Genomic DNA, 26,073 nt, shown 5'->3' with positions numbered 1-26,073 from the left:
TGCATACTCTGGTCCTCTGTGTCATCAAGAGTGTGAATGGTGCAGCATTCCTTAGAAGAGTACATGGAAGAACTGATCGCCATCGGTGCTGGGCTCATAAGCCAGCTGGCTTTTGACTCCTGCTTCTGGGAATGATGCTACATGTGCCCGTTTCACCATCTTGCTGTCTCCACCCCACAACCTCTGGTTCCCAGGCTCTCAGAGAGTGCTCCACTCTGGTCTCGGGGGTTTTCTTACGCATGCTCTGATGCCATTCCCAAGTTTTGAGCTGGCACATGGCAGGCAGTGGTAACTGCTTCACAACTGCTCTCTGGTCTAGCCAGCAGAAGGTGTAGACCCATCTCTGGCTGGAGGGGACTGAAGATGCGAGAGACGGAGCATCTCTGCATCAGTGAAGTGTGGTTAGTGTGAGGGCGATGAGCCTTCTGTGGGAGGAGGCAGAGAAGGCTGGGATCTCAGCTAACCAGAGTCCTCCTAGCCTGCACTCATACCTGTCTGGGAAAGGAACCTGAGGCTGAGACCTGAGCCTGGGGAGAGAGTTCCAAAGGAGGCAACAGCCTGTGCAAAGGCGCAGAGTCAGAAAATATTCTTGATCAGCTCCCAAACTGGGCCTTTTGGTTGTGGTGCAGTATGGAAGCTCTATTTGTTGTTCTTTTACTCAGTCGTGTCCGACTCTTTGTGACCCCGTGGACTGCCTGTCCTTAACTATCTTCCGGAGTTTGCTCAGACTCGTGTCCTTTGAGTTGGTGATGCCATCCAACCATCTATCCTCTGTCGGCCCCTTCTCCTCCTGCCCTCAAATCTTTCCCAGCATCAGGGTCTTTCCCAGTGAGTCGGCTCTTCACATCTCGTGGCCAAAGTAGTGGAGCTCAGCATCAGTCCTTCCAATGAATATTCAGGACTGATTTCCTTCAGGGATGACTGGTTTGATCTCCCTGCAGACCAACGGACTCTTGAGTCTTCTCTAACACCACAGTTCAAAAACATCAGTTCTTTGGTGCTCATCCACCCAAAAAGCCTGCCGGGCTTTGATTGGGATTGTATTGAATCTATAAATCAATTTGGGGGATGGCATGTTAACTATATTGCATCTCCTTAGCCATCAAAATCTCTCCTTTTATTTAGGTGTTCTTTGATTTCTTTCATTAGTATTTTGTAGTTTTTAGCATACTATAAAGTTATATTTATATCTATTTATATCTGTTGGGACTTATAAGTAATCCTGTTATCAACAAATAAAGCTGTTTGGGTTTTTTTTTTTAATTATTTATTTATTTATTTGACCATATGACATGTGGGATCTTAGTCCCCTGGCCAGGGATCAAAACTGTGCCCCCTGTAGTGGAAGCACAAAGTCCCAAATAAAGTTTTATTTTTTCCTTTTCAATCTATATGCCTTTTATTTCTTTTCCTTATTGCAACCTGCAGAAGAACATGGAATATGAATGGTGAAAAAGGACATCTTTGCTATCTTAGAGGGAAACCTGCAGTCTCTCACCACTAAGTATAGATTATTTTGTTGTTTTGTTGCTCAGTCGTGTCCTACTCTTTGCGACCCCATGAACTGCAACACACCAGGCCTCTCTGTCCTTCACCAGATTATTTTGTAGATGACCTTTATCTGGTCAAGGAAGTTCCCTGCTATCCTGAAAGTTTTTATAATGAACGGATATTGAATTTTGTCAAATGCTTTTTCTGCACCAATTGATAAGAATATTCAGGTTTTCTTCTTCTGTTAATGGGCATATATTGATTTTCAAATGTTGAACCAGCTGTGGATTCCTGGGCTAAACTTTAGTTGTTGAGCATTTATATTTTGTATAGATTGTTGGATTCAATATACCAATATATTTTTAATCTTTTATTTAAAACATTTTTGTCTAATTGATGATGTATTTTTGGCTGAGTTGGGTCTTCAGTGCTGTGTGTGGGCTTTCTCTAGATGCGGTGTGCAGGCTTGTCATTGCAGTGGCTTTTCTTGTGGCTGAGCGCAGGCTCTAGGTACCCAGGCTTCAGTCGTTGCAGCTTGCAGGTTCGTTAGTGTGGCATTCAGGCCTTCAGGCACTAGGACTTTAGTGATTGGGTGTATAGGCTCAGATGTCCTGCAGCATGTGGAATCTTCCCAGCCAGGGATCAAACCCATGTGCTCTGCACTAGCAGACAGATTCCTATCCACTGTACCACGGGGGAAGTCCTGTGCCCTTATTCTTTGGAGACTTTTGATAGCCTGGAAAGAGTTGATTCAGCAGCTTGCAATGCTCCACCAAGACTTGGTCACACTGGTAGCCGAGCTCGGGTCTTCTCTTCCCTCTTCCTGTGGCTGCAGCCCTTTGGGATTTCTGATTTTGCCTGTGTTCGAACAGGATAAAGTCATGAAACTCAGTTCAGACACAGGGTGTAGGAGGCAGCACTTGAGTCCTGTGGCTAAATCTAACTTGACTCGCCTCACCTTGATGAAGCTCTGCTAAGGGCAGCCCTGGGGACAGTATGTCCCTGCTGCATTTATCTGAGCGGGTCTCTTCGCACGCGCGCAAGAGGAGGCTTTGTTTAGCAGGAACTTTTTGCTCCTGTCTCTCTCCTCCCGGCTTCTTCCAAAGGCATTGAGACTGAGGCGGAGCAGGGCTGCCTTGTGGGGACCAAAAGGCTCTGTATCTTACCAGCAGGCAGCTTCCAGCAGCCAGGAGGCCTGGAGTGAGCCTGCAGGCCCAGGGAGGGGAAACAGTAGGGAGGGGCTGGGCTGCAGCCTTACTGGGGTGGTTTTGTAAGCAGAGGCCGAGGGGGTGGGGAACTTTCTGAAGGAAAGTCTGTTTTCACCTGGCACACGGGTGATTTGAAAGTGAGAGTGAGGCCTAGGAGAAAGGCCTGCTTTGGGGGGTGATGTCACTGAAGCTGGGGGTGTGGACCACAGTTAACTCTGCCTTTGAACCAAGGATGTGGTGGCTGGAGAGGGAAGCGGTCAGGGGCGAGGCAAATACTCCTGCCCTGTGATCTTGTCCCCTCTGGGGAGTCATTTTCTAAAACCCAGCCAAAGAGCAGCAGAGGCAGGGGGCCTGGCGCGTTTTTTTCTTTCATCCAGGGCTTTGTCTGTGCAAAGGTCTAGACAGACAGCTCTGCCAGCTGGTTTGGAGCCTGCAGTCAGCAGTCTGAGGAATCCGAGGCAGCCGCCTCCCATTTGAGCTCGCAGGGGGAGGGAGTTTCCCATCTGCCCCCGAGAGCTGTGATGCAGAAGGAGCGCCCCACGTCACCCCAAGGACCCCAGGACATCTCTGCCACCTGTCACCCTCCTTGCTTCCTCCCCGCTGCCTCTATTCCTCCGGCTGGCTTCTGCTCCTTGTGCCCCCGTGGGACACAAGCTCCCCCTCCCTGAGCCTGCGCTGCTTCTCCCCCACCTCCACCGCACGTGTTTGCCAAGCCTGAAGTTCCACTTATGGCTCTTCCTGCTCGGTGATCTTCACTGGCTCCCCACTGCCCGCCCCTACCGGCTCCTTTCTCAGTCCAGGACCTGTTCACCCCTTTCCTGCGCCAGCTTTGTTTCCATCACAGTGGGAGGGTTTGCTTACAGTGGACATCTCCCCCGCCCCCAAATACCTGCCCCATGCTTCTCCAGCCTCGCCTTCCCACCAGGCTTCCTCCGCTGGAAGCCTTCTTCCCCTTCTCCATGTGTTCAAATCCTGCAGCCCGTGAGTCCACCCTGAACCACACCTGCTCTTTACAGAGGACGTGCATGCCTTCCTGCCCTCCAGCAGCCTTCCTCACAGATGATGCCTCCCTGATGTTATTCGTCCCTTGTTTTCTTTTCTTTTTAAACAAAATTTTATTTGAGCTGTGCTGGTGCTTCGTTGCAGCATGTGGGATCGTGAATCTTCATTTGGGCATGTGGGCTCTTTAGTTACGGCATGTGGGATCTAGTTCCTCGATCAAACCCGGGCCCCCTGCACAGAGTGTTAACCACTGGGCCACCAGGGAAGCCCTCGTCTCCTTTTTCTTTTAATGTCCCCGCGTCTGGGTCTGAAGTCCTTTGTCCTTTGAGGCAGGGCCCGGGTCTAAGCTGTCCTTTTGGTGCACTTATTGCCTGCTGACAACTCGCATGAGTTGATGAGCCACCGGTTACCTGTTGCTGTGTGCCAAGAGCTTCTCAAACATCATCCCGTGTTACTCTTCTCAGAATACATCTGCAGGGACTTTTAATACTTGCCCTTTGTCGGATGTTTACTAGAGCACTACTGGCCGTTCTAAATGTTTTGCTCGAATCATCTCACTCAGTCTTCACATCAACTCTTTGTGGTTGGTTTTCTTCTTACCCATTTTAAAGACGAGGAGACTGAGGCCTGGCGAGGTCAACTGGCCCATTAGTACCTGTGTTTGTTAAGTGACTGTTGGACCCACGGGGGTTGCTGGCTATGCTTTACTGCTCCTTGCAGGCTCACTTGTTCCGATTGAAGACCAGCCTTTGGCTTAAACTCAGGTCTCCCTTCTCCTCTCTCTGGGCGCCATACACCAGTCATGTGCCCTTAATCGCTGTGGTTTTCCATCGGTGATACATGCGTACAATTCCCCAGTGGCTCGTGTGTACTTGCTTTGTCATTTTTTATCCCAGACTAATTTTTTTTTCCCCCAGGCTGGCACTGAGTTGGCATCATGCTGTCTGGGTTTTTAATCAAGGCATCCCACACCCACATTGTCAAATCCAGCAGGCACTTACTTCTGGCAGGCACCCAGGGCTGAATGCCAGGCCTCCTGCTGGGGCCGGGCCACACAGCTTCTCCAAATATTTACTTCACCAGGATCTGGCCAAAGCACTGAATGGCGTAACTCTCTCTCCTGCATCAAGGTTTCCTTAGGATTGTCCTTGGCAAAATGAAAACCAACATAGCCTTGTGTTCCTAAGCAGGGCTGGGAACATCGTTAGGACTCAATAAATAATCACTGAATAAATAACTTTATTCTTCTTTCCACTGTAAAAACTGGGGTTGCCTGAATGGGAAACCAGGGAAGTTCTGAAAACAGACGCATCAGTTAGCTTTTGCTGCATGACAAACAGTCCTAAAATCTTGGCGGCATCACTAAGTCTTTACTGCTCACATGGTGGAGGTCAGCTGCGGTTGGCCCTGCTAATCATGACCCCAGCTTGCTTCTGTGTCTGGAGGCTGGCTTCTCGTCCGATCTGGATTGGGTTCATCTGGGGTAACTGGGTTTCAGCACCGTCTGAATATCTGCCACCAGACATCTCCTTCTTAGATGCCACTGCAGAGAAGCCCAGACCGAGAGTTGATGGAGGTAGCCTCTGACTGTCAGTGGCATTTTTTCATTTTTCTCAGCTGAGCCCGGAGCATCCAGACCCAGCAGTTGTCGCCGCATCAGAGCCTCTCGTTGAGGACCATCCAGGTCGAGCATCTTTTTGGGGGTGTGACATGGGATGGAGGTGGGGGTTTATGGAGCAGTCCTCAGCCATCCCCACTGCAGCCAGCGGCTGCGCTGTGTAATCATCAGTGACTGGGTTCTTGGAGGCAACAGCTGCCTTCCAGCTGAGCCACCCGAGAGCTCTCAGCCGAGGGGCAGTGTCTACGCAAGGGTCCCAGGTGGGGACCCAGATGTGATCCCTCACCTGGGCCCCCTGCTGCCCTCTGAACGGACCTCAACTTCCCTTTGCTCAAGAATCAAAACACGAAACCCAGAACAATGCATATGCAACTTTCAAATCAGACCAGGCGGGACCTTTTTTTTTTTTTTTTGGTTTAAACGCCTGCTCCAGCTACTATGGTTGCACCGCAAATTGCCGCTAAAGTTGGTGTGTGTAAAACAGCCACTCGCTAGGCTCACAGATTCTGTGGGTCAGGAGCGTGGGCGGAACACGGTGAACATGGCTTTGTCTTTGCTCCATGGTGACTGGGCAGCTGGGAGAACTCGAGAGCTGGGGCCGGAGGAGCCGAAGGCTTTGCTTTCTCGTGCATTGAGCTAGGTGCTGACTGGTGACCCACCCTCAGCTGGGGCTTTGGCCAGACACCCACTCTTAGCCTCCCCAAGTGACCTCTGGTGGGAGAGCTCCAGGGGTGCATTCGCAGATGGGGTGGGGGCTTAGGGAAGTTGCATCAGGGTCCCTGGCCCAGCCGTGGAAGGCCTGTGGTGTCACTTTCACCACCTGCCAGGAGGCCATTCAGGTGACCCAAGTTCAAGGCAGGGGATGCGTTCTGCTTCTAGGTGAGGAGCGGCCAGGGTCTAGAGGAGCACAAGAGCCTGGAATTGTTGCTACGGCTATTCTCTGAAAGCATAGTCGACTATCTGGCATGCAGTAATGAGGAGTGAGATGTTCCTTTTACCCCTCACTGCTGAGGCTGAGGGTGTGTCAGAATATCTGGCTGCAGGGAATTTAAGCCTCTTGTGCAGTCCAGTCCCATCCTGTCTCCTACCCCAGACCATTGAGTCCTCAGGGAGAGCTTAATTAAAGCTTTGCCAATGAACTCATCTGCCCTGTCCCACGTGCATGCGTGCTAAGTTGCTCCAGTCGTGTCTGACTCTTTCCAACCCCATGGACTGTTTCCCACCGGGCTCCTGGGATTCTCCAGGTAAGAATACTGGAGTGGGTTGCCATACCCTCCTCCAGGGGATCTTCCTGACCCAGGGATCCAACCCACATCTCTTTCATCTCTTGCATTGGTAGGCGGGTTCTTTACCACTGGAACACCACCTGGGACCTCAGCCTGGAGAGAAATTAAAAAAACAAACATAAAAGGGGGCGGAAGCAGGGCTCTGTGATTAAGAACCAAACTGTGGAATTGGATGGAAAAGACTGCATCCCGTCTCCGGGCAAACAGCTCTATGGTACGGGGCGGGCACTTCCCACATCTTGGTTTCCTCATCTGCGTAAGAGGAATCATAAGAGCACAACCCAGGGCCAGGCTCGTGGGAGGTACCTGATAAACAGTAGGCATCCCTAAGAATAAGCTTCATCATTTCAGCACTTTGTGGAAAGCTCATGTCCCAGCAAGGGCTGTTGACCCTGCCCCTGCTCCCCCCAAGTCCTGGAGAAGATTCTCAGCAATCTGTGTCTCTTATTGTCTTTTAATGATTTATCAGAGAACCTCTGAGAAACATTAGCTCCTACTCTTGAGTCAAACCCTGGGGGGGTCACACGGAGGGGTCTTTTCATCCCATTCTCTGGGATTTAGAATCTTTTAAAAAAAAGAGAGCGCTTTTCATATATTTTCTGTTTTCCCCCATTCTAAATTAATACTATGTTTCCTCAGTTAAGGGCTTCCTATTTCAGTAGGATAATTTAGTAAAGATGATGTTACTGGATCAACAGATGTGCTAATTCTTTTTAGATACATGACAATTGGGTGTTAAATCCGGCAGTGCCTCCCAAGCCTGTGCTTGGTATTAATCCTCATGTGTTGGTTCGCTGTTGACTGTTACTTCACGGTTCACTGTGTATGTATTTGGGGGCGAAGCACCAGGATTCTCTGTGTTACTGGAAGTTATTCTCATCGCATCTGTACCTGCATTACCACCAGCAGCAGTCACCACCAGCTCATGCCCAATGCTCCTTGATTTTTTTTTTTCCTATACCTCGTGGCACATGGGATCTTAGTTTCCTGACCACGGATGGAACCCTTGCCCCCTGCAGTGGAAGCTCGGAGTCCTAACCACTGGACCACCAGGGAATTCCTTCTGTCCTCCTTGAATTATACCTTCACCTCCTTAGACTTCCCTTTTATTTTTAATAGCTTTATTGATGTATAATGTACATACCATAAAAGCTCCTCATTTTAAGCATACAATTTAGTAATTTTTAATAAATTGACAGGGTTGTGCTACCGTCACCATAATCCAATTTTAGTTTTCCATCATTCCCAAAAGATCCTTCATGCACACTTGCTCCCATATTATTCTGAAGAAGCAGCTCCTGTACTGGTGTATTTATCTCATCCATAAATATTTCAGGGTATGTGTGTGTGTGTGTCTTTTATTTATTTATATTTTTTGCTGCACCACATGGCATGCAGGATCTTATTTCCCCATCTAAGGATTGAAACTGGGCCCCCTGCACTGGAAACGCAGTTTTAACCACTTGGCCACCAAGGAAGCCCCAGGGTGTGTCTGTCGCCCAGCACTGTACACGCTTGTGGTGGCCCCAGCTAAGGCAGCGCCCCTCCCGCTCATGCCCCCAAAGCAAACCCCTGCGTTCAGTGCTGTCTCCCGAAACCCAAGAGCCAAGGCGACGTGATTGCAGAGAAGAGGCTGCAGTCCACCCACAGGCCGTGTTTACACTGGGGCGCTGGTGAGAATCCAGTTTTGCCCCAAATTCAGTCCTGCACCCATCATCGAACACCTCCTTTGTGCTGGGCCCTGTGGGTGCAGCAAGGAATTGGTCCTGAGCCCTGCCCTTGTGCCCAGTGCTGAACTGTGTACAGAGAAGAACACACAGGGCTGGGGTGGCCAGCTGGTCACAGCATCACTCTGGCCTGATCCGCACCTGAACGTGTGTGTGTGTGTGTGTGTTTTGCAGAGCTTCCCTGATGACCCCTTGTTTCTGGGGTCAAAGTTTGCACTTGTTTCAGATGCACAAGAGAAGCCTGAATGAACTGGTCTCCTCCCATGTGTTAATGGTGGGGCCTGTCCTGCGTGATGCTTTCTCCTTTCTCTCTCCCCCTCTCAGCATGAGGGAGCAAGAGCGTGGTCCTGCCGGGTGCCTGGAACATGGAAGGCCTCAGGAGTGGGTGGACTGTAAACTGTATTCATTCATTCCAACCAAAAATATTACCTGTGAAGAATTCACGTGCCATTCAAGGTCCTGACTTTGGAACAACAGTGAGCAAAACAGACCAAAACCCTCAGCATCATGGGGCTTACAGTCAAGGGTGACAGACAGTAAACAACAGACAGATGAAATATACTGCTTGCTGGGACTCTGAAGCCGAATAATTGAGTGAGGAGAGACTGCAAATGGTAAAATACTTATCTTTTTAAAAAGCAGGGCATCGGGACTCCCCCAGAGGTCCAGTGGTTAGGACTCCACTTCCAGTGGGCACAGGCTCCGTTCCTGGTTAGAGAGTTAAGATCCCATAAGCCTCCTGGGCAAAAAAACATAAAAAAGAAACCAGAAGCGATATTGTAACAACTCCAATAAAGACTTTCAAGATGGTCCACATTAAAAAAGCCTTCTGAAAAATGCAAAGTAGGGTATAAAACAGTGTGTAGGGGTTTCCCTGGTGGCTCAGTGGCAAACAAAAATTTAAAAATCTGCCTGCCAGTGCAGGGGACACAGGTTTGATCCCTGATCCAGGAAGATCCCACACGCTGCAGAGCAGCTAGGCCCATGTGCCACAGCAACCAAGCCTGCTTGCCTCGAGCCCACGCTCTACGACAAGAGAAGCCACTGCGATGAGAAGCCCCTGCACCACATCTGGAGAGTAGCCCCCACTCGCCGCAACTAGAGAAAAGCCCAGGCAGCAACGATAAAAAAAAAAATTTATCTAGTGCAGCCAAAAATAAATAAAAATTCTTTTAAACAACTGTATATAGCGTGCAATCCAGTCTTTGAAAAGGAAAAATAATATCGCTGATGCTAAGTCACAGCAGTCTGACTCTTCGAGACCCCATGGACTGCAGCCTACCAGGCTCCTCCATCCATGGGATTTTCCAGGCAAGAACACTGGAGTGGGGTGCCATTGCCTTCTCCAAAAAATAATACATATGTGCTCAAAACATCCATATGTAGAAATACCCTAAACTCCAGAGGTGGTAGTTATCTCTGAGAAGTGGGATTATGGGTGATTTTTTTTTTGTTTTCTTAGACACTTCATGAGTTGATTTTCTATTCTGTATAAGTGTTATGTAATTAGAGTGACCCTATTATGTAAGCAGGATGCCTGACATAACTGTCATTTCTAAAGGGCCCCACGTTTCTGAGTTGGAGCCCCAGAGCCCTGCCTCCCAGTGTGAGAGGCAGGAATGAAGGCAGGTTTCCCTTCTATTATCCAGGGTCCCACAGGCTGTTCTGTGCTTGCTCCCAGTGGGAAGCAGACAGAGGGTTCAAGCCCTGGGCTGCGAACAGAGGCCAGGAGAGCTGGGAGAGGGGCCCAGAGAGACACAAGTAGGTCCCGTGGGCAGGGCGGTATTGTGGGGAGCAGGGGTGCACAGCCATGTGCCGGGGGCACAGCTGACCCCGCTGCCCTGCTGTGTGACATTCAGCAAGTCATTTAACCTCTCTGGGCCTTATTTTCCCTGTGAAAGGATGACAGTAGGATTTGCCTCCGAGGACTGCTGTGAGGATGAACTTGGTTGAAAACTGTAGGGCACTTATCCCAGGGCCTGGGTATAATGCCGTTAAAGATCTCCACGAGGTGTCACAAAGCGCCTTTTACGGCTTTGTATGGGATTTTTTTTTTTTTTTTTGCCAGTGCCGTGCAGCTTGAGGGATCTTAGTTCCCCGACCAGGGATCGAACCTGTGCCCCCTGCAGTGGAAACATGGAGTCTTAACCACTGGACTGCCAGGGAATTCCTCGTATGTGATCTTTATAATACAGGAAAATAAAATAAGTGAATTTTACCACAGAACAGTCCATTGACACATGCCTTTCCATGAGCTGGCGCGGGGCAATTTCCTGGAGACTAGAGGAAGGGACTCCACCGACAGGCAGGGGTGTGTGTACGCGAGCCCAGGGCAGAGCTCAGCCACAGCTGGAGTATGTCCTGCCATCCTCCCTGCCCCCAGGCAGAGCCATCACTGGGCCCACTTACCTCTACAGATACATTTTGCCATCACCGCGTCATTGCCCACATCTCTGACTTTTTGAACAAGCCCAGCTTTCATCTCCCGGGCTTTTCCTGCAAAGCCTCTTAGAGTAGGTCTGCGGCCTTTTGATGTTGCCTTTCATCACTTCTTTCCTTCCTCCTGCCTGTGTCTCTCATTGAAACATTATTCCAAGGTCAGAAGGAAAACCCTGTAAGAGCGTGGGGTGGTGCCCTATCGGCACCCAGTCCTGGCAGGCTCTCACACAAAGGTGTGTGGTGCCATCTGCAGCCAGACGTCGGCAGGGTTTTAGGGGACAGACCTGCTGAGGGCATGTCCCTGGGCAGTTCATCTCCTGAGCACCGCCTCTGGAGGCTTGTCAGAAATTGTCCGTCTTAGACTTGAGAATTCCATTTACTCTTTGAAGGAGACCCACCCAGCCTGAAAACCTGGGCCCACTGCCTGGCACGTGGCCGTGGACCTCAGATCTGCCTGTATTAGTTTCCAAAGTCCTCAGGGGATGACAGTCATTGCTCTCGGGTGATGTTTAGTTGGTGTCATCTGCTGTGAAATAAAAACTCATGCTGCTTTCACAACACTCATCTCCTTTCTAATAGTAAGAATTCTGATAGCACGGAGTCAGATAGAACTCAGTCTAGGAGAGAGGGAGTGGTTTCTCATCTGAGGGAAAGCTAGGGTCTCTCCAAACAGTGCCGTGGCAGGTCCAAGAGATGTGGCTTTGAGTTGAAGGTTCTTGCAGCGTGACTTTTAAACCCCTGGACATTTATATTAGATGCCTTATTTTCAACTTGCTTGACAGTTTGTTATAAAAAAAACAGATTGGGAATTCCCTGATGGTTAAGACTCAGAGCCTTCACTGCCAGGACCTAGGTTCAGCCCACAAGCCTCATGGTGCAGCCAAAAGAAAAGACCTTTATCAGAGGATCTAGAGAATTCCAGGAGAAGGCAGTGGCACCCCACTCCAGTACTCTTGCCTGGAAAATCCCATGGACGGAGGAGCCTGGTGAGCTGCAGTCCGTGGGGTCCTAAGAGTAAGACACGACTGAGCGACTTCACTTTCACTTTTCACTTTCATGCATTGAAGAAGGAAATGGCAACCCACTCCAATATTCTTGCCTGGAGAATTCCAGGGGCGGCGGAGCCTGGTGGTCTGCCATCTATGGGGTTGCACAGAGTCAGACATGACTGAAGCGACTTAGCAGCAGCAGCAGAGAATTCCATGAATAGAGGAGCCTGGTTGGCTACAGTCCATGGGGTTGCAAAGAGTCGGACATGACTGAGCAACTAACACACACACACACACACACACACACACACACACATGAGGCCGCCAGAGAAACAAGTGAGTCCTTTAGGTGGTATCACACTGATACTAAACAGAACTGATTGTGTCTTCCAGAAATTCTCCAGCCTGCTTCACTTCAGTTTCTCCGAGTTCAGACTTTTTAAACTGGGAACGCGAACAGGTCGTAATAAATAAACACTAAGGACTTACTGTACAGCACAGGGAGCTATATTCAGTATCTTATGATAACCTATAATGGAAAAGAACCTGAAAAATTATATATATATATATATATATATATAAAACATATATGCTGCTGCTGCTGCTAAGTAGCTTCAGTCGTGTCCGACTCTGTGCGACCCCATAGACGGAAGCCCACCAGGCTCCCCTGTCCCTGGGATCCTCCAGGCAAGGACACTGGAGTGGGTTGCCATTTCCTTCTCCAATGCATGAAAGTGAAAAGTGAAAGTGAAGTTGCTCAGTCGTGTCCGACTCTTTGCGACCCCATGGACTGCAGCCCACCAGGCTCCTCCATCCATGGGATTTTCCAGGCAAGAGTACTGGAGTGGGGTGCCATTGCCTTCTCCGTAACATATATATATATATGCATATATAACTGAATTACCTTATTGTCCACCCGAAGCTAACACCACATTGTAAATCAACTATACTTCATTTTTTTTTTAATGAAGGGGGAAGGGAACAAAGAGGTCCTGAGAGGGCTGATTATGGGGGCGGCGGGGTTGTCCACACCCAGCTCTTGTCTCTCCGTTGTCTGTTCTTTCTCTTGCTTCACCCTTCCGCATGCCCCCTGAGTGTCAATCTGGAGGATGCAAGGCATTAGCAGAGGTTACTCACTGGCCCTGGAGGAGTTCCTGAAAAGCCTAGAATAAAGTGCACTAGCTAAGATGCTGGCTAGCTAAAGTAGCAATGATGCCTCCTTGGGCAGAAAGGAAGCTTTTGGTAGCGTGCACAAGTATACACCATCTGCCCTCTAAACGAAATTGGCCAGAATCAGGCTTTACTGGAGAAGACTGCATGACTGGCGGCCTGAGGCCCAGGGATGAGAATTCTGGGAGTCTTATTTCATAGTCAGGGTTCCCAGAGAAGATGGAGATGGTTTGGGGTCATAGCGCAATTGGGTATTTCTCGGCTCAGCCCTGGGGCTCAGAGGGGAAGACCTGCCTGGGCCCCTTCTGTTGCTTGGGGAAACTTACCCACGTGTCCGCAGACTCAGTCCCAGATAAAGACTGGTAAAAATGATTCTAATCTGTGCATTCAGTGAGGTGCAAAATTGTTTCTCCACCTCGAAATCACACTGCATAATCCTGGGTTATTTGCATTTTAAATGAATTAAACCACCCCAGCCTGTGTGAGAGGATCCATGCCAGGTGGGGGAACCCCCCACCTAACTCCCCAGATAGATGAGGGCTGGAAATGGGGGGGATGTTGATGGAGCAGCAGAGCTCGGGCCTTTAGGCACACTCCTGGGTGAAGCAAAGGCTCCCTTTGGAGCTTTGAAACAGCCTCAAGGCATGGATCATTAGGTCATCCGTGGCCAGTGGGCTGGAGAGAAACCGAAAAAATGAAAACCCTCAGGCTGCTCATTAGCAAAGGGAAATATTCAAACATTGAGGGTCTCCGTGTGTCAGGGCCACATTCTTCTGCTTTGATCTGTTAAGTAGAACACTCTTCACGCCCACTTTAGGCCTCAAGCTGAACATTCTTTCCTGGCTGACCTTGATAGATAATACTAGCAATGAGGAGTTTTAGAAAACAGCGTTTTTAGCCTTGGCCAGCCTTAGATTGATTTTGTGATTGAATTCTCATTATAGCTGCTGACTTTCTGCATCAAGGTTTCCCCACAGCAGCACAGTAGCTTGAGGGCTACACTTGAAGCCAGATAGTTCTTTATTGTGGGGACTGTCCTGTGCATGGAGGAGTGTCAGCATCCTACCCTCCCCCCCACACACACTGTGACAACCAGGAATGTCTCCAGACACACACACATACACACAGCCAGATAGTTCTTTATTATGGGGACTGTCCTGTTCATGGAGGGGTGTCAGCATCCTCCCCCCGCAACACACACACACACACACACTGTGACAACCAGGAATGTCTCCAGACATCACCAACTGTCTCATAGAACCCAAAATTGCACACACACACCCTTGGACAGTCACTGTTCAGTAGGCCAGAGGCAGTATGAAAGATTTTCCCTCTGTCCTAAATTGGTTGTGCTTTTAATATTGACTTTATTGGAAGGACTGATGCTAAAGCTGAAACTGCAATACTTTGGCCACCTCATGCGACGAGTTGACTCACTGGAAAAGAGTCTGATGCTAGGAAGGATTGGGGGTGGGAGGAAACGGGGACGACAGAGAATGAGATGGCTGGATGGCATCACCGACTCGATGGACATGAGTTTGAGTGAACTCTGGGAGTTGGTGATGGACAGGGAGGCCTGGCGTGCTGTGATTCATGGGGTCGCAAAGAGTCCGACACAACTGAGCAACTGAACTGAACTGAACTTACATATGTTTAACACCTGTGTTATCAGTTCATCCTCTGTTTGGGGTAAGCAAGACTTTCTTCTCTGTGAGTGGCCTTCACAGAAACTCAGCCTTCTCTTCCCTCTTCTAGTCTGCCCTCCCATTGTATTTTTTTTTTTTTTGGCCACACTGTGCAGCATGTGAGATCTTAGTTCCCCAACCAGGGATCGAACCTGGATCCCCTGCGTGGGATGCATGTCATCTTAACCACTGGACCTCCAGGGATGTCCCTCCCATGGTATTCTAGGTCATGAGTTTATTACTTCTGCACACTCATTCATGAATGTGCAGAAGTAATAAACTCATGTTTTGTCGTTCGTTTCCTGGGTGCCTGTCTCGGGTGGGCGTTTCTCTGATGTCTCCGTGTCCCCACCCCAGGTCACGCTGCTGATCGCCTTCATCTGTGTGAGGAGCTCTATGTGGACCAGCTACAGCGCCTACAGCTACTTTGAAGTGGTCACCATTTGCAACCTGATCATGATCCTAGCCTTCTACCTGGTGCACCTCTTCCGCCTGTACCGCGTGCTCACCTGTATCAGCTGGCCCCTGTCGGTAAGGGAGCGGCTGGGCTGCTCTCCGCCCGCATGAGTCAGGATGCTGGCTGGGTGCTGGGGCCCGACGTCCTTCCAGTCTACCCGCCCTGCCTCCTTGGCTGCTTCAGCTCTGAATTTCCCACTGTTGGGTGGCCCTCTCTGCCTCGTGTCCTACTGGCCTCTAAAACTCACCTTCAAGCTGCAAGAAGGCTATGCTTCTCATCTCAGTGCTGCTTTTCTCAAGTGACAGAAAATGAGCTGTTGGTGGGGGGGTGACTTGGAGGCGGAACGTGGAAGGACGAAGCTGATGGAGGTGCTGGGTATTTACACTGTTGTATGGATAAGATCTGTCAGCTGAAGTGGACAGGCAGAGTCTGAAGAAAGATATCAGAAGTTGCTAAGGTTTCTTCTTCCCATTATTTTTAAAATGGCTTTATTTACACTTTGTTGACATGTCATACAATTACCGATTGAAGTGTACAGTTCAGTGGATTTCCGTATGTTTTTAGACTTGTGCAACCATCACCTCATTTTTAGAATATTTTCATCACCTCAAAAAGAAATCCTGCACCCTGTAGCTATTACTTCCCACCCCTCATCTCCTCCAGCCCTGAGCTACTACTAATTGACTTTCTGTCCTATAACTTTTCCTATTCTGGAGATTTCATGTAAGTAGACTCATATATGTGGTCTTCTGTAACTAGCTTCTTTCACTAAGTAGAGTGTGTATCGGTTTATCTATTTATAGCATGTATCAGTACTTCATTTCTTTTTATAGCTAAGAAATAATCCATGGAAAGGATATACCGTATTTTGGTTTTTTGTTGATTTGTTTGTCGGGGTGCATCACGTGGCATGCGGGATCTTAGTTCCCTGACCAGGGATCGAACCCATGCCCCCTGCAGCACAAGCCCAGAGCCCTAACCACTCAATCACATTTTGTTTATTCATTTATCATTGATGGATATTTGGGTGGTTTCTACCTTTTGGCAATTATGAATCCCGCTGTTGTGCACATCTGTATACAAGTTTTGTGTACGGACATGTTTTTATTTTCTTGGGAATATACCTAAGAGTGGAATCACTGGGTCAAATGGTAACTGTTGAATTGTTTGAGGAACTGCCCTGCTAGTTTCCAAAGTGGATGTAGCATGTTGCATTCCAGCAGTCATCTTCCCACTTGTTCTTTTTCAGGATTATTTTGAATTTTTGTAGTTCCATAAGAACTTTATAATCAGCTCTTCAGTTTTCACAAAGAAGTTAGCTGAGATTCTAATAACATTGAATCTGTAGATAAATTTGGAGAGTGTTGCCATTTTAATAATAATATAAAGTCTTGTGATCCATGAGTATGGAAGGTTTTTCCATTTATTTAGATATTCTAAAACTTCTTTCATCAATGTCATGGAACTTTCAGAGTACGAGTTTTATGCTATTTTTGTTTAGTGTGTTGCTAGGTATCCTACCCTTTGTCATACTATTTCAAATTTAATTATTAATTTCATTTTCGGATTGTTCACTGCAAGTGGATAGAAATACAATTGATTTCTGTTTATTGATCTTGTATCCTCAATCGTGTTGAAATCATTAGATCTAATAGACAGTTAGTGGATTCCTTAGTGTTTACTATCTATGGGAGCATACTGTTTGTAAATAGAGATAGTTTTACATTTGTTTGCAGTCTGGATGCTTTTTACTTCATTTTCTTGGCTTATTGCAAGAAATTGAATGTTGAAGTGGCAAGAGCAGATATCATCTTGTTCCCAATCTTAGGAGGAGAGTATTAAGTTTTTAGTATTAAATGTAGCATTAGCTGGGGTTTTTGTAGATAAATCTTAGTCACTCGGTCTTGTCTAACTCCTTACAACCCCATAGACTATAATCTGCCAGGCTCCTCTGTCCATGGAATTCTCCAGGCAAAAATACTGGAGTGGGTAGCCATTCCCTTCTCCAGGGGCTCTTCCTGATCCAGGGATTAAACCCAGGTCTCCTGCATTGCAGGCAGATTCTTTATTGTTTGAGCCACCAGAGATGATATTTATCAAATAGAAGAAGTTACCTTTAATTCATTTGTCTATTAAGACAATCATGTAGGATGATGAATCCCTCTAGGATTCTGTTATTGCACTGATTTTCATATGTGGAACTAACTTTGCATTCCTGGGGAAAATTCTGATTGACTGTGATGTATAATTCAGTTTATATGTAGCTGGACTCGGTTTGCTGGTCTTTTGTTGAGCATTTTTGCATTGGTATTCATAGATGTTATTGGTCTGTAGTTTTCTTGTGATGTCTTTGGTTTTGTTATCAGAAGTGTTTGCTTCTCTTATGTTTTTTAGAAAAGTTTGGGAAGAGTTTAGAAAAGTTTTGGTATTGATTCCTCTCTAAATGTTTGTAATTCTGCATGGAAGCCATCTGGTCTGGGCTTTTCCTGTGGGTAGTGTTTTTATTATTCATTCAGGTTCTATTATTTTAGATTTTATTCAGATTATTTCTCCTTGAGTCATTTTCAGTAGCATGTCTTTCTAGGAATATCTCCATTTCATCTAACTTATCTAACTTATTGGTATACAACGGATCACAGCATTCTTTTAAAATCCTTTCTATTTCATCAGTAGTGATGTCTCCTCTTTCATTTCTGATTCTGGCCATTTGAATGTTTTTCCTCTCTTTTTTTTTCCCCTTGGTCAGTCTGGCTAAAATTTTCTCTATGTTGTTGATCGTTTCAAGGAACCAGCTCTTGATTTCATGGACTTTCGCTGTTGTTCTTTTCTCTGTATCATTCATTTCTGCAGTAATCTCTGTTTCCTTCTTTCTTCTTGTTGTGGGTTTTAGCTTGCTTTTCTTTTCCCAGTGTCCTAAGGTGAAGGTTTAGGTTATTCGTTTGAAAACTCTCTTCACTTTTAATATATGCCTTAACAGCTACAGATTTCTCTGTAGAGCACAGTCCACCGTCGGTGGCCCTAAGCCGCAGTTCGCCCTTCTGATCTGGTGTTGGGAGGGAAGGGGTGGCATAAGGAGAAGCATCCTCTTATCAAAAGACAGAGACCCCACCTCCTCCAGGACCTGCAAAGCCCCCATTTAATCGTGGAGAGTGAATGGGGCATAAAGAGATGGCCCTGTGGACCCAAGGGAAGCAAAGACGGGGTCAGCCCCTCCTGCAGACCCTCGGCAGTCTGGCCTGAGGGCACATTTTCAACAGCCAAAAAGAGGGAAGACAAAATGTGGGTAGAACTGGGAGGACTTTTGTCAGCAGAATGGGGAGGCCCTCTAGGCAGCCATCAAAGCCAGCACATTGCAAGCCCAGACCTTTCTCTGCAGCTGAAGCAAAGGCACACATCTCTTTAAGGGCTTTGCTTCTCAGAGCTGGAACTGCACTGAAACACTCCAGCCTGGAAGTTGCAAGCAGTTCATTTGCTTGTTAGTTGCTATAGCCGGAGGTCAAGGTAACCATGGACAGCCTGACCTCAGGAGTGCAGCCATCCTTAGGGGACATCTCTGCTCACCTGAGAAGCATCTTTGTCTCTGTCGCCTCTCTTCCTGCCTGCCCAGCGTCTTTTCTCTCCTGCTTGGCCTCATCCTGGCCAGCCGTCCTTTCTTGTTGCCTGTGAGCTCCACTGCTCCTGCTGGGGTGTTAGTGGGAGAAGAGAAGTGTCTCTCCCTCTCCCCTCTGTCCTTCTCTTCTGAGAACCGGGCGTGGAGCTCCCTACCCACTGGTCTGCTTTGTTTCTGCCCCCAGGAACTCCTGCACTATTTAATCGGTACCCTGCTCCTCCTCATCGCCTCCATGGTGGCAGCTTCCAACAGTTACAGCCAGAGCGGATTGGTGGCTGGAGCGGTGAGGACATTTCCCAGGAGGCGGCAGGGAGGAATTCCTATTCTGAATGCCCACTTTCTTCCTCACAGGGCAGCAGAGGGATTGTTCTCTGGGGCCTTTCTTTCTCAGGATCAGTCTCCACCGTGATGCACCAGCAGCAGTCCCCAGGGAGCCTGAAACTTGGGCCCATGGCAGAGGGTGTCAGGGGGTGATGGGCAGGGCTGTGCAAAAACTCAAATGCTCTCAGCGGCCCAGACCTCTTTCTCTGACAGCCACTCCTTAAATCAGGGGATAAGTAGGTTTTAATTCTCATGCTTGCCCTGGTCATTTGCTCGGGGCTGTCTCAGCCCTGTGCAGGGAAGGGTTCTGAGGTACCTTTGGGGCCCAGGGAACAGTCCTGTGACCAGCTGTCCGCCATGAGTCTCAGCTTTTCCATTCCTGACTATTCGCAGTATTCAGGCCAGGAAATAACACTCCTGTGCCTTTCAGAGGTGAACACTGACCCACTGGCTAACCTGAATAGAAGTGGCATGAAGTGGGCAAAGGTAGAGCACGGTGGGAGCTATGTGCATTTATCACCCAGAGACACACATGTGTCTGTGTGAGTGTGAGCCACTCAGTCGTGTCTGACTCTTTGCGACCCCGTGGACTACAGCCCGCCAGGCTCCTCTGTCCGTGGAATGAATTCTCCAGGCAAGAATACCGGAGTGGGTTGCCATTCCCTTCTCCAGGATATCTTCCCGACCCAGGGATTGAACCCAGGTCTCCCACATTGCAGGTAGATTCTCTACTGTCTGAGCCACGAGGGAACCCACGTGTGTCTTAGAAGCCACATATGGGAAGCCATATTTTTTAAAAGATCTATAGGTTCCTCTCATCTGATTTCTGATTTAGCTTATTGTTTATAGTTTGGAAACCTGTGGGCTACAACCAGTTTGCCTCATTTTTCAAATGAGTTTGAGGAGAAGCTGTCTGTGTGATAGTCACTCACTTCCACATGGAACCCAAAATCTCTTGACTTTGGGCTGAGAGCCAGTGAGTGCCTGAGATTCCATGGAGGGATGGAGTCTGGAGAGGGCAGAAGGTCCCTGCACAGGGGCAGCCGGACCTCTGAGCATTCACGCCCTTTGAACTTAGTCATTCAGTCGTGTCCGACTCTCTGTGATGCCATGGACTGTAGCCTGCCAGGCTCCTCTGTCCATGGGATTCTCAAGGCAAGAATACTGGAGTGCGTTGCCATTTCCTGCTCCAGCGGATCTTCCTGACCCAGGGATTGAACCCTCATCCCCTAAATTTGTGCCCCTTGAGCCTCTCCCATACCCCTTCCCCCACTGTGGAGGTTAGTTTCCAAGAAGAGAGATGGTTCCCACCTGTCCGCTGGCAGAGGAAGCACAGAGTAGATTCGTGCCCACTGTGTTTCAGGACCACACGGGCAGAGTCCCACTGGGTTTTCTGATTCAGGTGGCATGTGACAGTATTAACCCTGGACTCCCAACAACCCCCACTTGTCCTCCACGTGTCCTGTGGGACCCAGCATGGACCTGGAGAAGCCAGAACAAATGAAAAGATACAGTCCCTGCTGTATGAAAAAGTGATGCTCTTGCTTAGGAGGCCAGGGCCGTGAAGCAATGAACACACAAGGCCCTGTCTTCTAGAAGCACGTCGTGTAGCCCTGTAATAAACTGTTCAATTATGCAGCGTGAACAGCTGGGGAGCAGGACAGTGCATACTGTGCTAATTGTGCAGAACAGACAATGCGAGGCCGGGACAGGCTGTAATAGGCTGATTATGTTGTGCAGACAGTTGGGACAAAAGGAACCAGGGAGATGGACAGGGGGGAAGGGGAGGCTGGTGGGGGCTGGGCAGGGCAGCCACATGTGGGAACCAGCAGGCAGGCAGGACAGTCCTGTGGTTGGGCTGGCTGCTCTGGGCCATTCCTTCTGGACCTCGGGGGCCCCCGGCCATGCACTTGGGGGGCCTGTGGACACCTGGGCAAGGTGAGCAGAGAGGAACCCTGGGCTCAGACCTCTGGTCTAGCCTGGCTCACTCCACTGCCCTGGCTTAAAGAGTTGACTTCCCGTCCCTGCTTCCCTGCTTTCTTGAGCTGCAAAAACATGGGGGGAAAGGTAACAGCTGTGCTCTCATCTGGCAGAGCTATGAGGGTTAAAGGAAGCCATGCATCTGAAGGGCTTAGAATACTGCCTGGGGTAAAGTAAGTGCTCCATCAGCACTTGCCACTCCATTAGCACCTGCCGCTGCAGTTGTTGTTAACCAGGGGTCCCCAACCTTTGGGGTCTAATGGCTGATGATCTGAGGTGGAGCTGATGTAATAATAATAGAAATAAAGTGCACAATGAATATAACGTACTTGAATCATCCTGAAACCATCCCTCTTCCGTGGTTCATGGAAAAATTGTCTTCTCTGAAGCCCATCCCTGGTGCCAAAAAAGTTGGGGACCTCTGTGACAAGTCGGGAAAGGCTACAGGCTTCCAAGTTCCAGGCAGAGACACCTGAATCTGTGTCTGCTTCTCACTCCATCATTTAATAATCCTCCGTGAGGTCCTTTAAAGTGTTAGTGAAATTGTTAGTCACTCAGTCATGTCCGACTCTTTGTGATCCCATGGACTGTAGCCCTCCAGGCTCCTCTGTCTGTGAAATTCTCCCAGCAGGAATACGGGAGTGGGTAGCCATTTCCTTCTCCAGGGGATCTTCTGACCCAGGGATCGAACCTGGGTCTCCTGCATTGCAGGCAGATTCTTTACCATCTGGGAAAGTAAAGAAGGTAAAGAACTTCCCCATCAGGGAAGCCCAGGAGGCCCTTTGCCTACCACAAATGAGAAGGCTGCTCAGGGCTAGGTGCTCACAGCGGAACGCAGGAAGGACAGGCATGCTGCTTGAACTTATTTCAGCCTGATGTTACTTAAATACGTGTAAACCTGACACCAGGTATGGGGGCCTCAACTTCTGGCTCCAACATGGCTGGGAAGCCAGACAGAACAGAAAGCCTTTATGGCTGAAGTGCATATGATGCTGCCATACCAAGATCCATGTGAACACTGAATGTTAAGAACCCCAAATAAAATGCACTGTTCCTCCTTTTTCTGTCTTAGTAGTCCAGGGTAAAGAGTTGGGGCACGTAGTTGTCTGGAGAATAGCTGAAGGGTGGTGCCCAGAGACCTGGCTGCAACCCAGTTGCCAGCCTGACCGGGGCCAGGGCATCACCCCCATGCCTGCATGAGGACGGGTGGCCAGGTCAGATGAGTCCCCGGGCTCCCTCGCGGCCACAGCCAGTACAGGAAACAGGCACAGGGATGAGCCGCTGAAGGGACTGCCCGCGTGACTGGCCCTTGCCCTGGGCACCTCCTGGCCCCTCTCTCTTGCGCAGATCTTCGGTTTCCTGGCCACCTTCCTCTGCCTGGCGAGCGTGTGGCTGTCCTACAAGATCTCGTGCATGACCCAGTCCACAGGTGAGTTCTGGTCTGAATACAGATGACCGAGAAGGTTCCCTGTGCTCAGAAATGGGAGGAGATGGGCTCTGGAGCTTGGCAGTAGGGGGCCACTGACAGAGCACCATCCTGTCTCCATGGCGCCCCGGGTCACCCCAACATTCTCATTCTCTTGATGGAGAAGTGTTTTCTTTAAATGAGCTTCCTAATGACAAAAATAAAAGGTAGTATATTTAGAAAATAGAAATAAAATTTTTTAAATAAAAACCATTAATTATCACACTACCGAGAAATAGCACCTGCTGGGTATCTGTCCCTTCAACATTTCCTTGCTCTGAATATACAGAGAGATGTGCCTTTGTTGTTTGGGCCATGCCATGCAGCTTACAGGATCTTAGTTCCCTGACCCGGGATCAAAGCTGAGCCCCCGTCAGTAGAGGTGCAGAGTCCTAACCTCTGGACCACCCGGGAAGTCCCAAGAGATGTGATCCTTATTAAAGGATCAGACTTCGGGTATGATTTTTCAAACTGCTCCTCTGCTCCTGCCCAGCCCCTTATCGGTCACTTTCTCCACATCATTAAGTGTCCTGCTCTGGCATCCTTCGTGACTCGGTGGTGTTGCACTGGTTCCTTTGCATGTCAGCATCGTAGTTTACTGAAATTGTCTCCTATTTGGGCACATTATATATATTTTTTTTAATTAAAAATTCTTTCCTTCTCAACAGTAATGAACAAATGAACATCCTTGTAAATATATCCCCAGACATGTAACCTAATGTTTTTTCACCTTCAGAATAAATTCCTAGAAATAAGATTGCTGAAAGTTGAACCAGCTATCCTTTACTTCTTTCTTTGAATCAGTACTCTCGCTCATTATTCTTTTCTTTGTTTTTAAAACATACATTAAAAATATCAAAGCACCTTACAGAGTGGTTGCCCCAGTAGAGCTTCAGTCTCCTCCTAATACTCTCTCTGGCAAAAAGCTAACAGAAGGCTGGGTGAACAGAGCAGTCACCAAGGACCATGGCAATAGGATTCCCTTTAGGAAAAATGTCCAAAATAGACAAATCCACAGAGACAGAGAGTGGAGTACCGGTTGCTGAGGGCTGGGGGCAGGGGATACAGGACTGTGTATGCGTTTGGGGCTTCTTTTGGACACGATGAGACTGTTCTAAGATTGTGTGGATGGTTGTACAGTTCTGTGAATATAGTGAAAACCACGGAATTGCACACTTTACATGAGTGAACTGTGTGGTAGATTAATTATATCTCTGAGTCTGTTTAAGAAAGAATGAATGATGAAAAAAGAATGTGAAAAACTTAATAGGTAATGTCTAAAAGAGTCGGACACGACTGAGTGACTGAACTGAACTGAATGTCTAAAAGTGATACATCGATCAATGTTGATATAAATACGTTAGTTAAAATTACAGAGGAAGACCCGAAAGAAATAGCAGAAGGAGTTCAAGTACCTCTGAGAAAGAAGCCTGGGATGGGGAGGAGCGGTGAGGGGAATCCTTTATTCCGTTTTTTACAACTGAACTGAAAAAGCACAAAGTAATTCCCACAGCCTTGGTGTGGGCGGAGGGACGCATTGCATGCGCAGCCCTGGGCAGCCCCGCGGGCCGGCCCCTCAACCCTGCCCTTCCCTTCCCCCAGACGCAGCCTGACGCCCCCAGGGCCCCCCAGCCCTGCAGGAGGCCCAGCAGGACGTGTGACCCCGCGGCTGGAGGGGCACGAGCTGGCGACCCCAGAAGAAACCGGGGTCTCGGGCCTCGCACCGGTTGGTAGGCGCGGGAAGGACTCCTCCAGCTTCCTAGCGGGCCCAGCCTCTCTCTCCAGCCTTACACACTTCATCAGAGGATATTCCTCCCTGTCTGGGAAAGAACAGCAGCCGCCAGGAAAATCTGATCTCTTCCTCCAGCTTTAGAACTGCCTCAGGGACGGATGCCCCCGCACCCCCAGCTTAAGGTGTTGGGGGGAGGGGGGTCTGAATATACTCCTGTGAAGCCTGTCCCTCTCCCCAGCCCTCGGGAGGGCGCTGCCTTAAATTCTCTTCTGAAAACACAGCCGTCATCTAATTTATCTCTCTTGGAAATCCGGTCTTGAAGGTACCCTCTTCCTTAAAAGTGAGGCCTCATGGTAGCACCATGCGGTCAGCCAGTCCCCAGCTAGGAGGTGTCACGGCCCCTTTCCTGTTCCCATTGTGAATGTGTGTTTTTAAATAAAATGTTGACTTGGCCAATTGCAGGAGTTCTTATTAAGTTAGAAGAAGGCTGTAAAACCAGACTGAAGCGCCTGCTACCTGGGGACCCCCTGGAGGGGAGAAGAGGAAAGAATGCATATCATCCTGGCCTCAGAAGACTTGTGTACATTGATATTAAGGGTGAAAGCCAGCATAATTCACATAAGACTCAAAAGCAACTTGGTCAGCCTTAAAAAGCGGGAAATTCTGACACATGGTACACCATGGATGAACCTTGAAGACATTATGTTAAGTGAAACAAGACAGACATTAAAGGACAAATACTATATGATTTTAGTTGCATGAGGTGCCTAGAGTAGGCAAAATTCACAGAGACAAAAGTAAAATGGCGATTGGTTGCCAGAGCCTGGAGGGCGGAATTGGAATTGGGAGTATTTAATGGGTAGGTACAGTTTCTGTTTGGGAAGGTGAAAATATTCTGTTCTGGTTGGGTCTTCCTTGGCAATCCAGTGGGTAGGCTCTTCACTTCCACTGCAGGGGCTGCGAGTTTGACTCCTGGTTGGGGAACTAAGAACTCACATGCCACCAAAAAAAAAAAAAATTCTGGAGATGGTGGTGATGGCTGCGCATTAATCTGAATGTAATTAACATCTGAAAATTGTTTAAATGGTTAACGTTTATGTTATGTATATTTCACCAAGAGTTTTTCTTCTCTTAAAGCAGCGCAGGACCTTCTGTCTAAGGCTCCTAAGTAACTGACAAGCTTCTTGGGAAATGGAGAAAGATGGAGATGCAGTTCCGCCCACCCACAGCCCAGCAGAGGCCAGCACCATGTTCTAACAGCTAAGCCTTGCAGGTCTAGAGAATACAGGTCTGTCATCTCAGGGGCAGTGCCCACAAGCAAACCAAACTCTGTCCCCACCACCCCAGCTCCCAGCATGGGGAGGTGACCCACCAAGCAGTCCCAGCCAGGCACGACCAAGCGGAGATATGAGAGGAGGGACGTTTGGCCCCATAGTGTGAGGATGGTTAGGACTCCTTGCTTCCACTTCAGGGGGCATGGGACCTGCCCCCAAGGACCAAGAACCAGTCTTAGCTCACCATGACCACTGCAGACCCAGGAAAGGGTGTTGACATCTGTGGAACCAGGGACCCTGGGAGGTGAGACCAAAGTGGGTCAGTCCACATGGTCTCCTACGAACAGGTGGCAGAGCCCTGGGGAGGGACCTGGAAGGTGGGGTGGTGCCCTCCGTCAGGCAGGCCTCTGCACAGACGTTTTCTCACTATCCACAAGAAAAGACTTCTGCTCATTGAGGCTCCCAGGTGCAGCTATAGAACTGCCCCTTCCTCCAGGGACTCCATGAGGAAGCCCACCTGTCCTGAAGGCCGGGCGGAGGAGTGGGGAGACCCCAGGAGAAAGCCAAGGGCACATGAGGTCAGGGCCGGAGACGGGGTTTGAGTCCAGGTCCTCATCCT

The 26,073-nt window shown here is 48.8% G+C and overlaps 1 protein-coding gene across 1 annotated transcript in view; it reads left to right on the top strand.

The window, feature by feature from the left end:
• Positions 1-24,636, top strand: part of CMTM7 (CKLF like MARVEL transmembrane domain containing 7) — a 43,899-nt gene extending 19,263 nt beyond the window's left edge. Inside the window, exons 2-5 of the mRNA XM_055414746.2 lie at positions 14,973-15,146; positions 18,867-18,965; positions 22,331-22,412; positions 24,051-24,636. Coding sequence (XP_055270721.2) covers positions 14,973-15,146; positions 18,867-18,965; positions 22,331-22,412; positions 24,051-24,061 — 366 coding nt within the window. The 3' untranslated portion in view covers positions 24,062-24,636. The remainder of the gene's footprint in view (positions 1-14,972; positions 15,147-18,866; positions 18,966-22,330; positions 22,413-24,050) is intronic.
• Positions 24,637-26,073: the final 1,437 nt, after the last annotated feature.

Source organism: Moschus berezovskii, chromosome 24, assembly GCF_049115385.1.
Source record: "Moschus berezovskii isolate FMDL1 chromosome 24, NW_MosBer_1.0, whole genome shotgun sequence".
Classification (NCBI taxonomy): Eukaryota; Metazoa; Chordata; class Mammalia; order Artiodactyla; family Moschidae; genus Moschus; species Moschus berezovskii.
The sequence above is the reverse complement of the archived record's forward strand: the minus strand, read 5'-3'. Positions and strand labels throughout refer to the sequence as shown.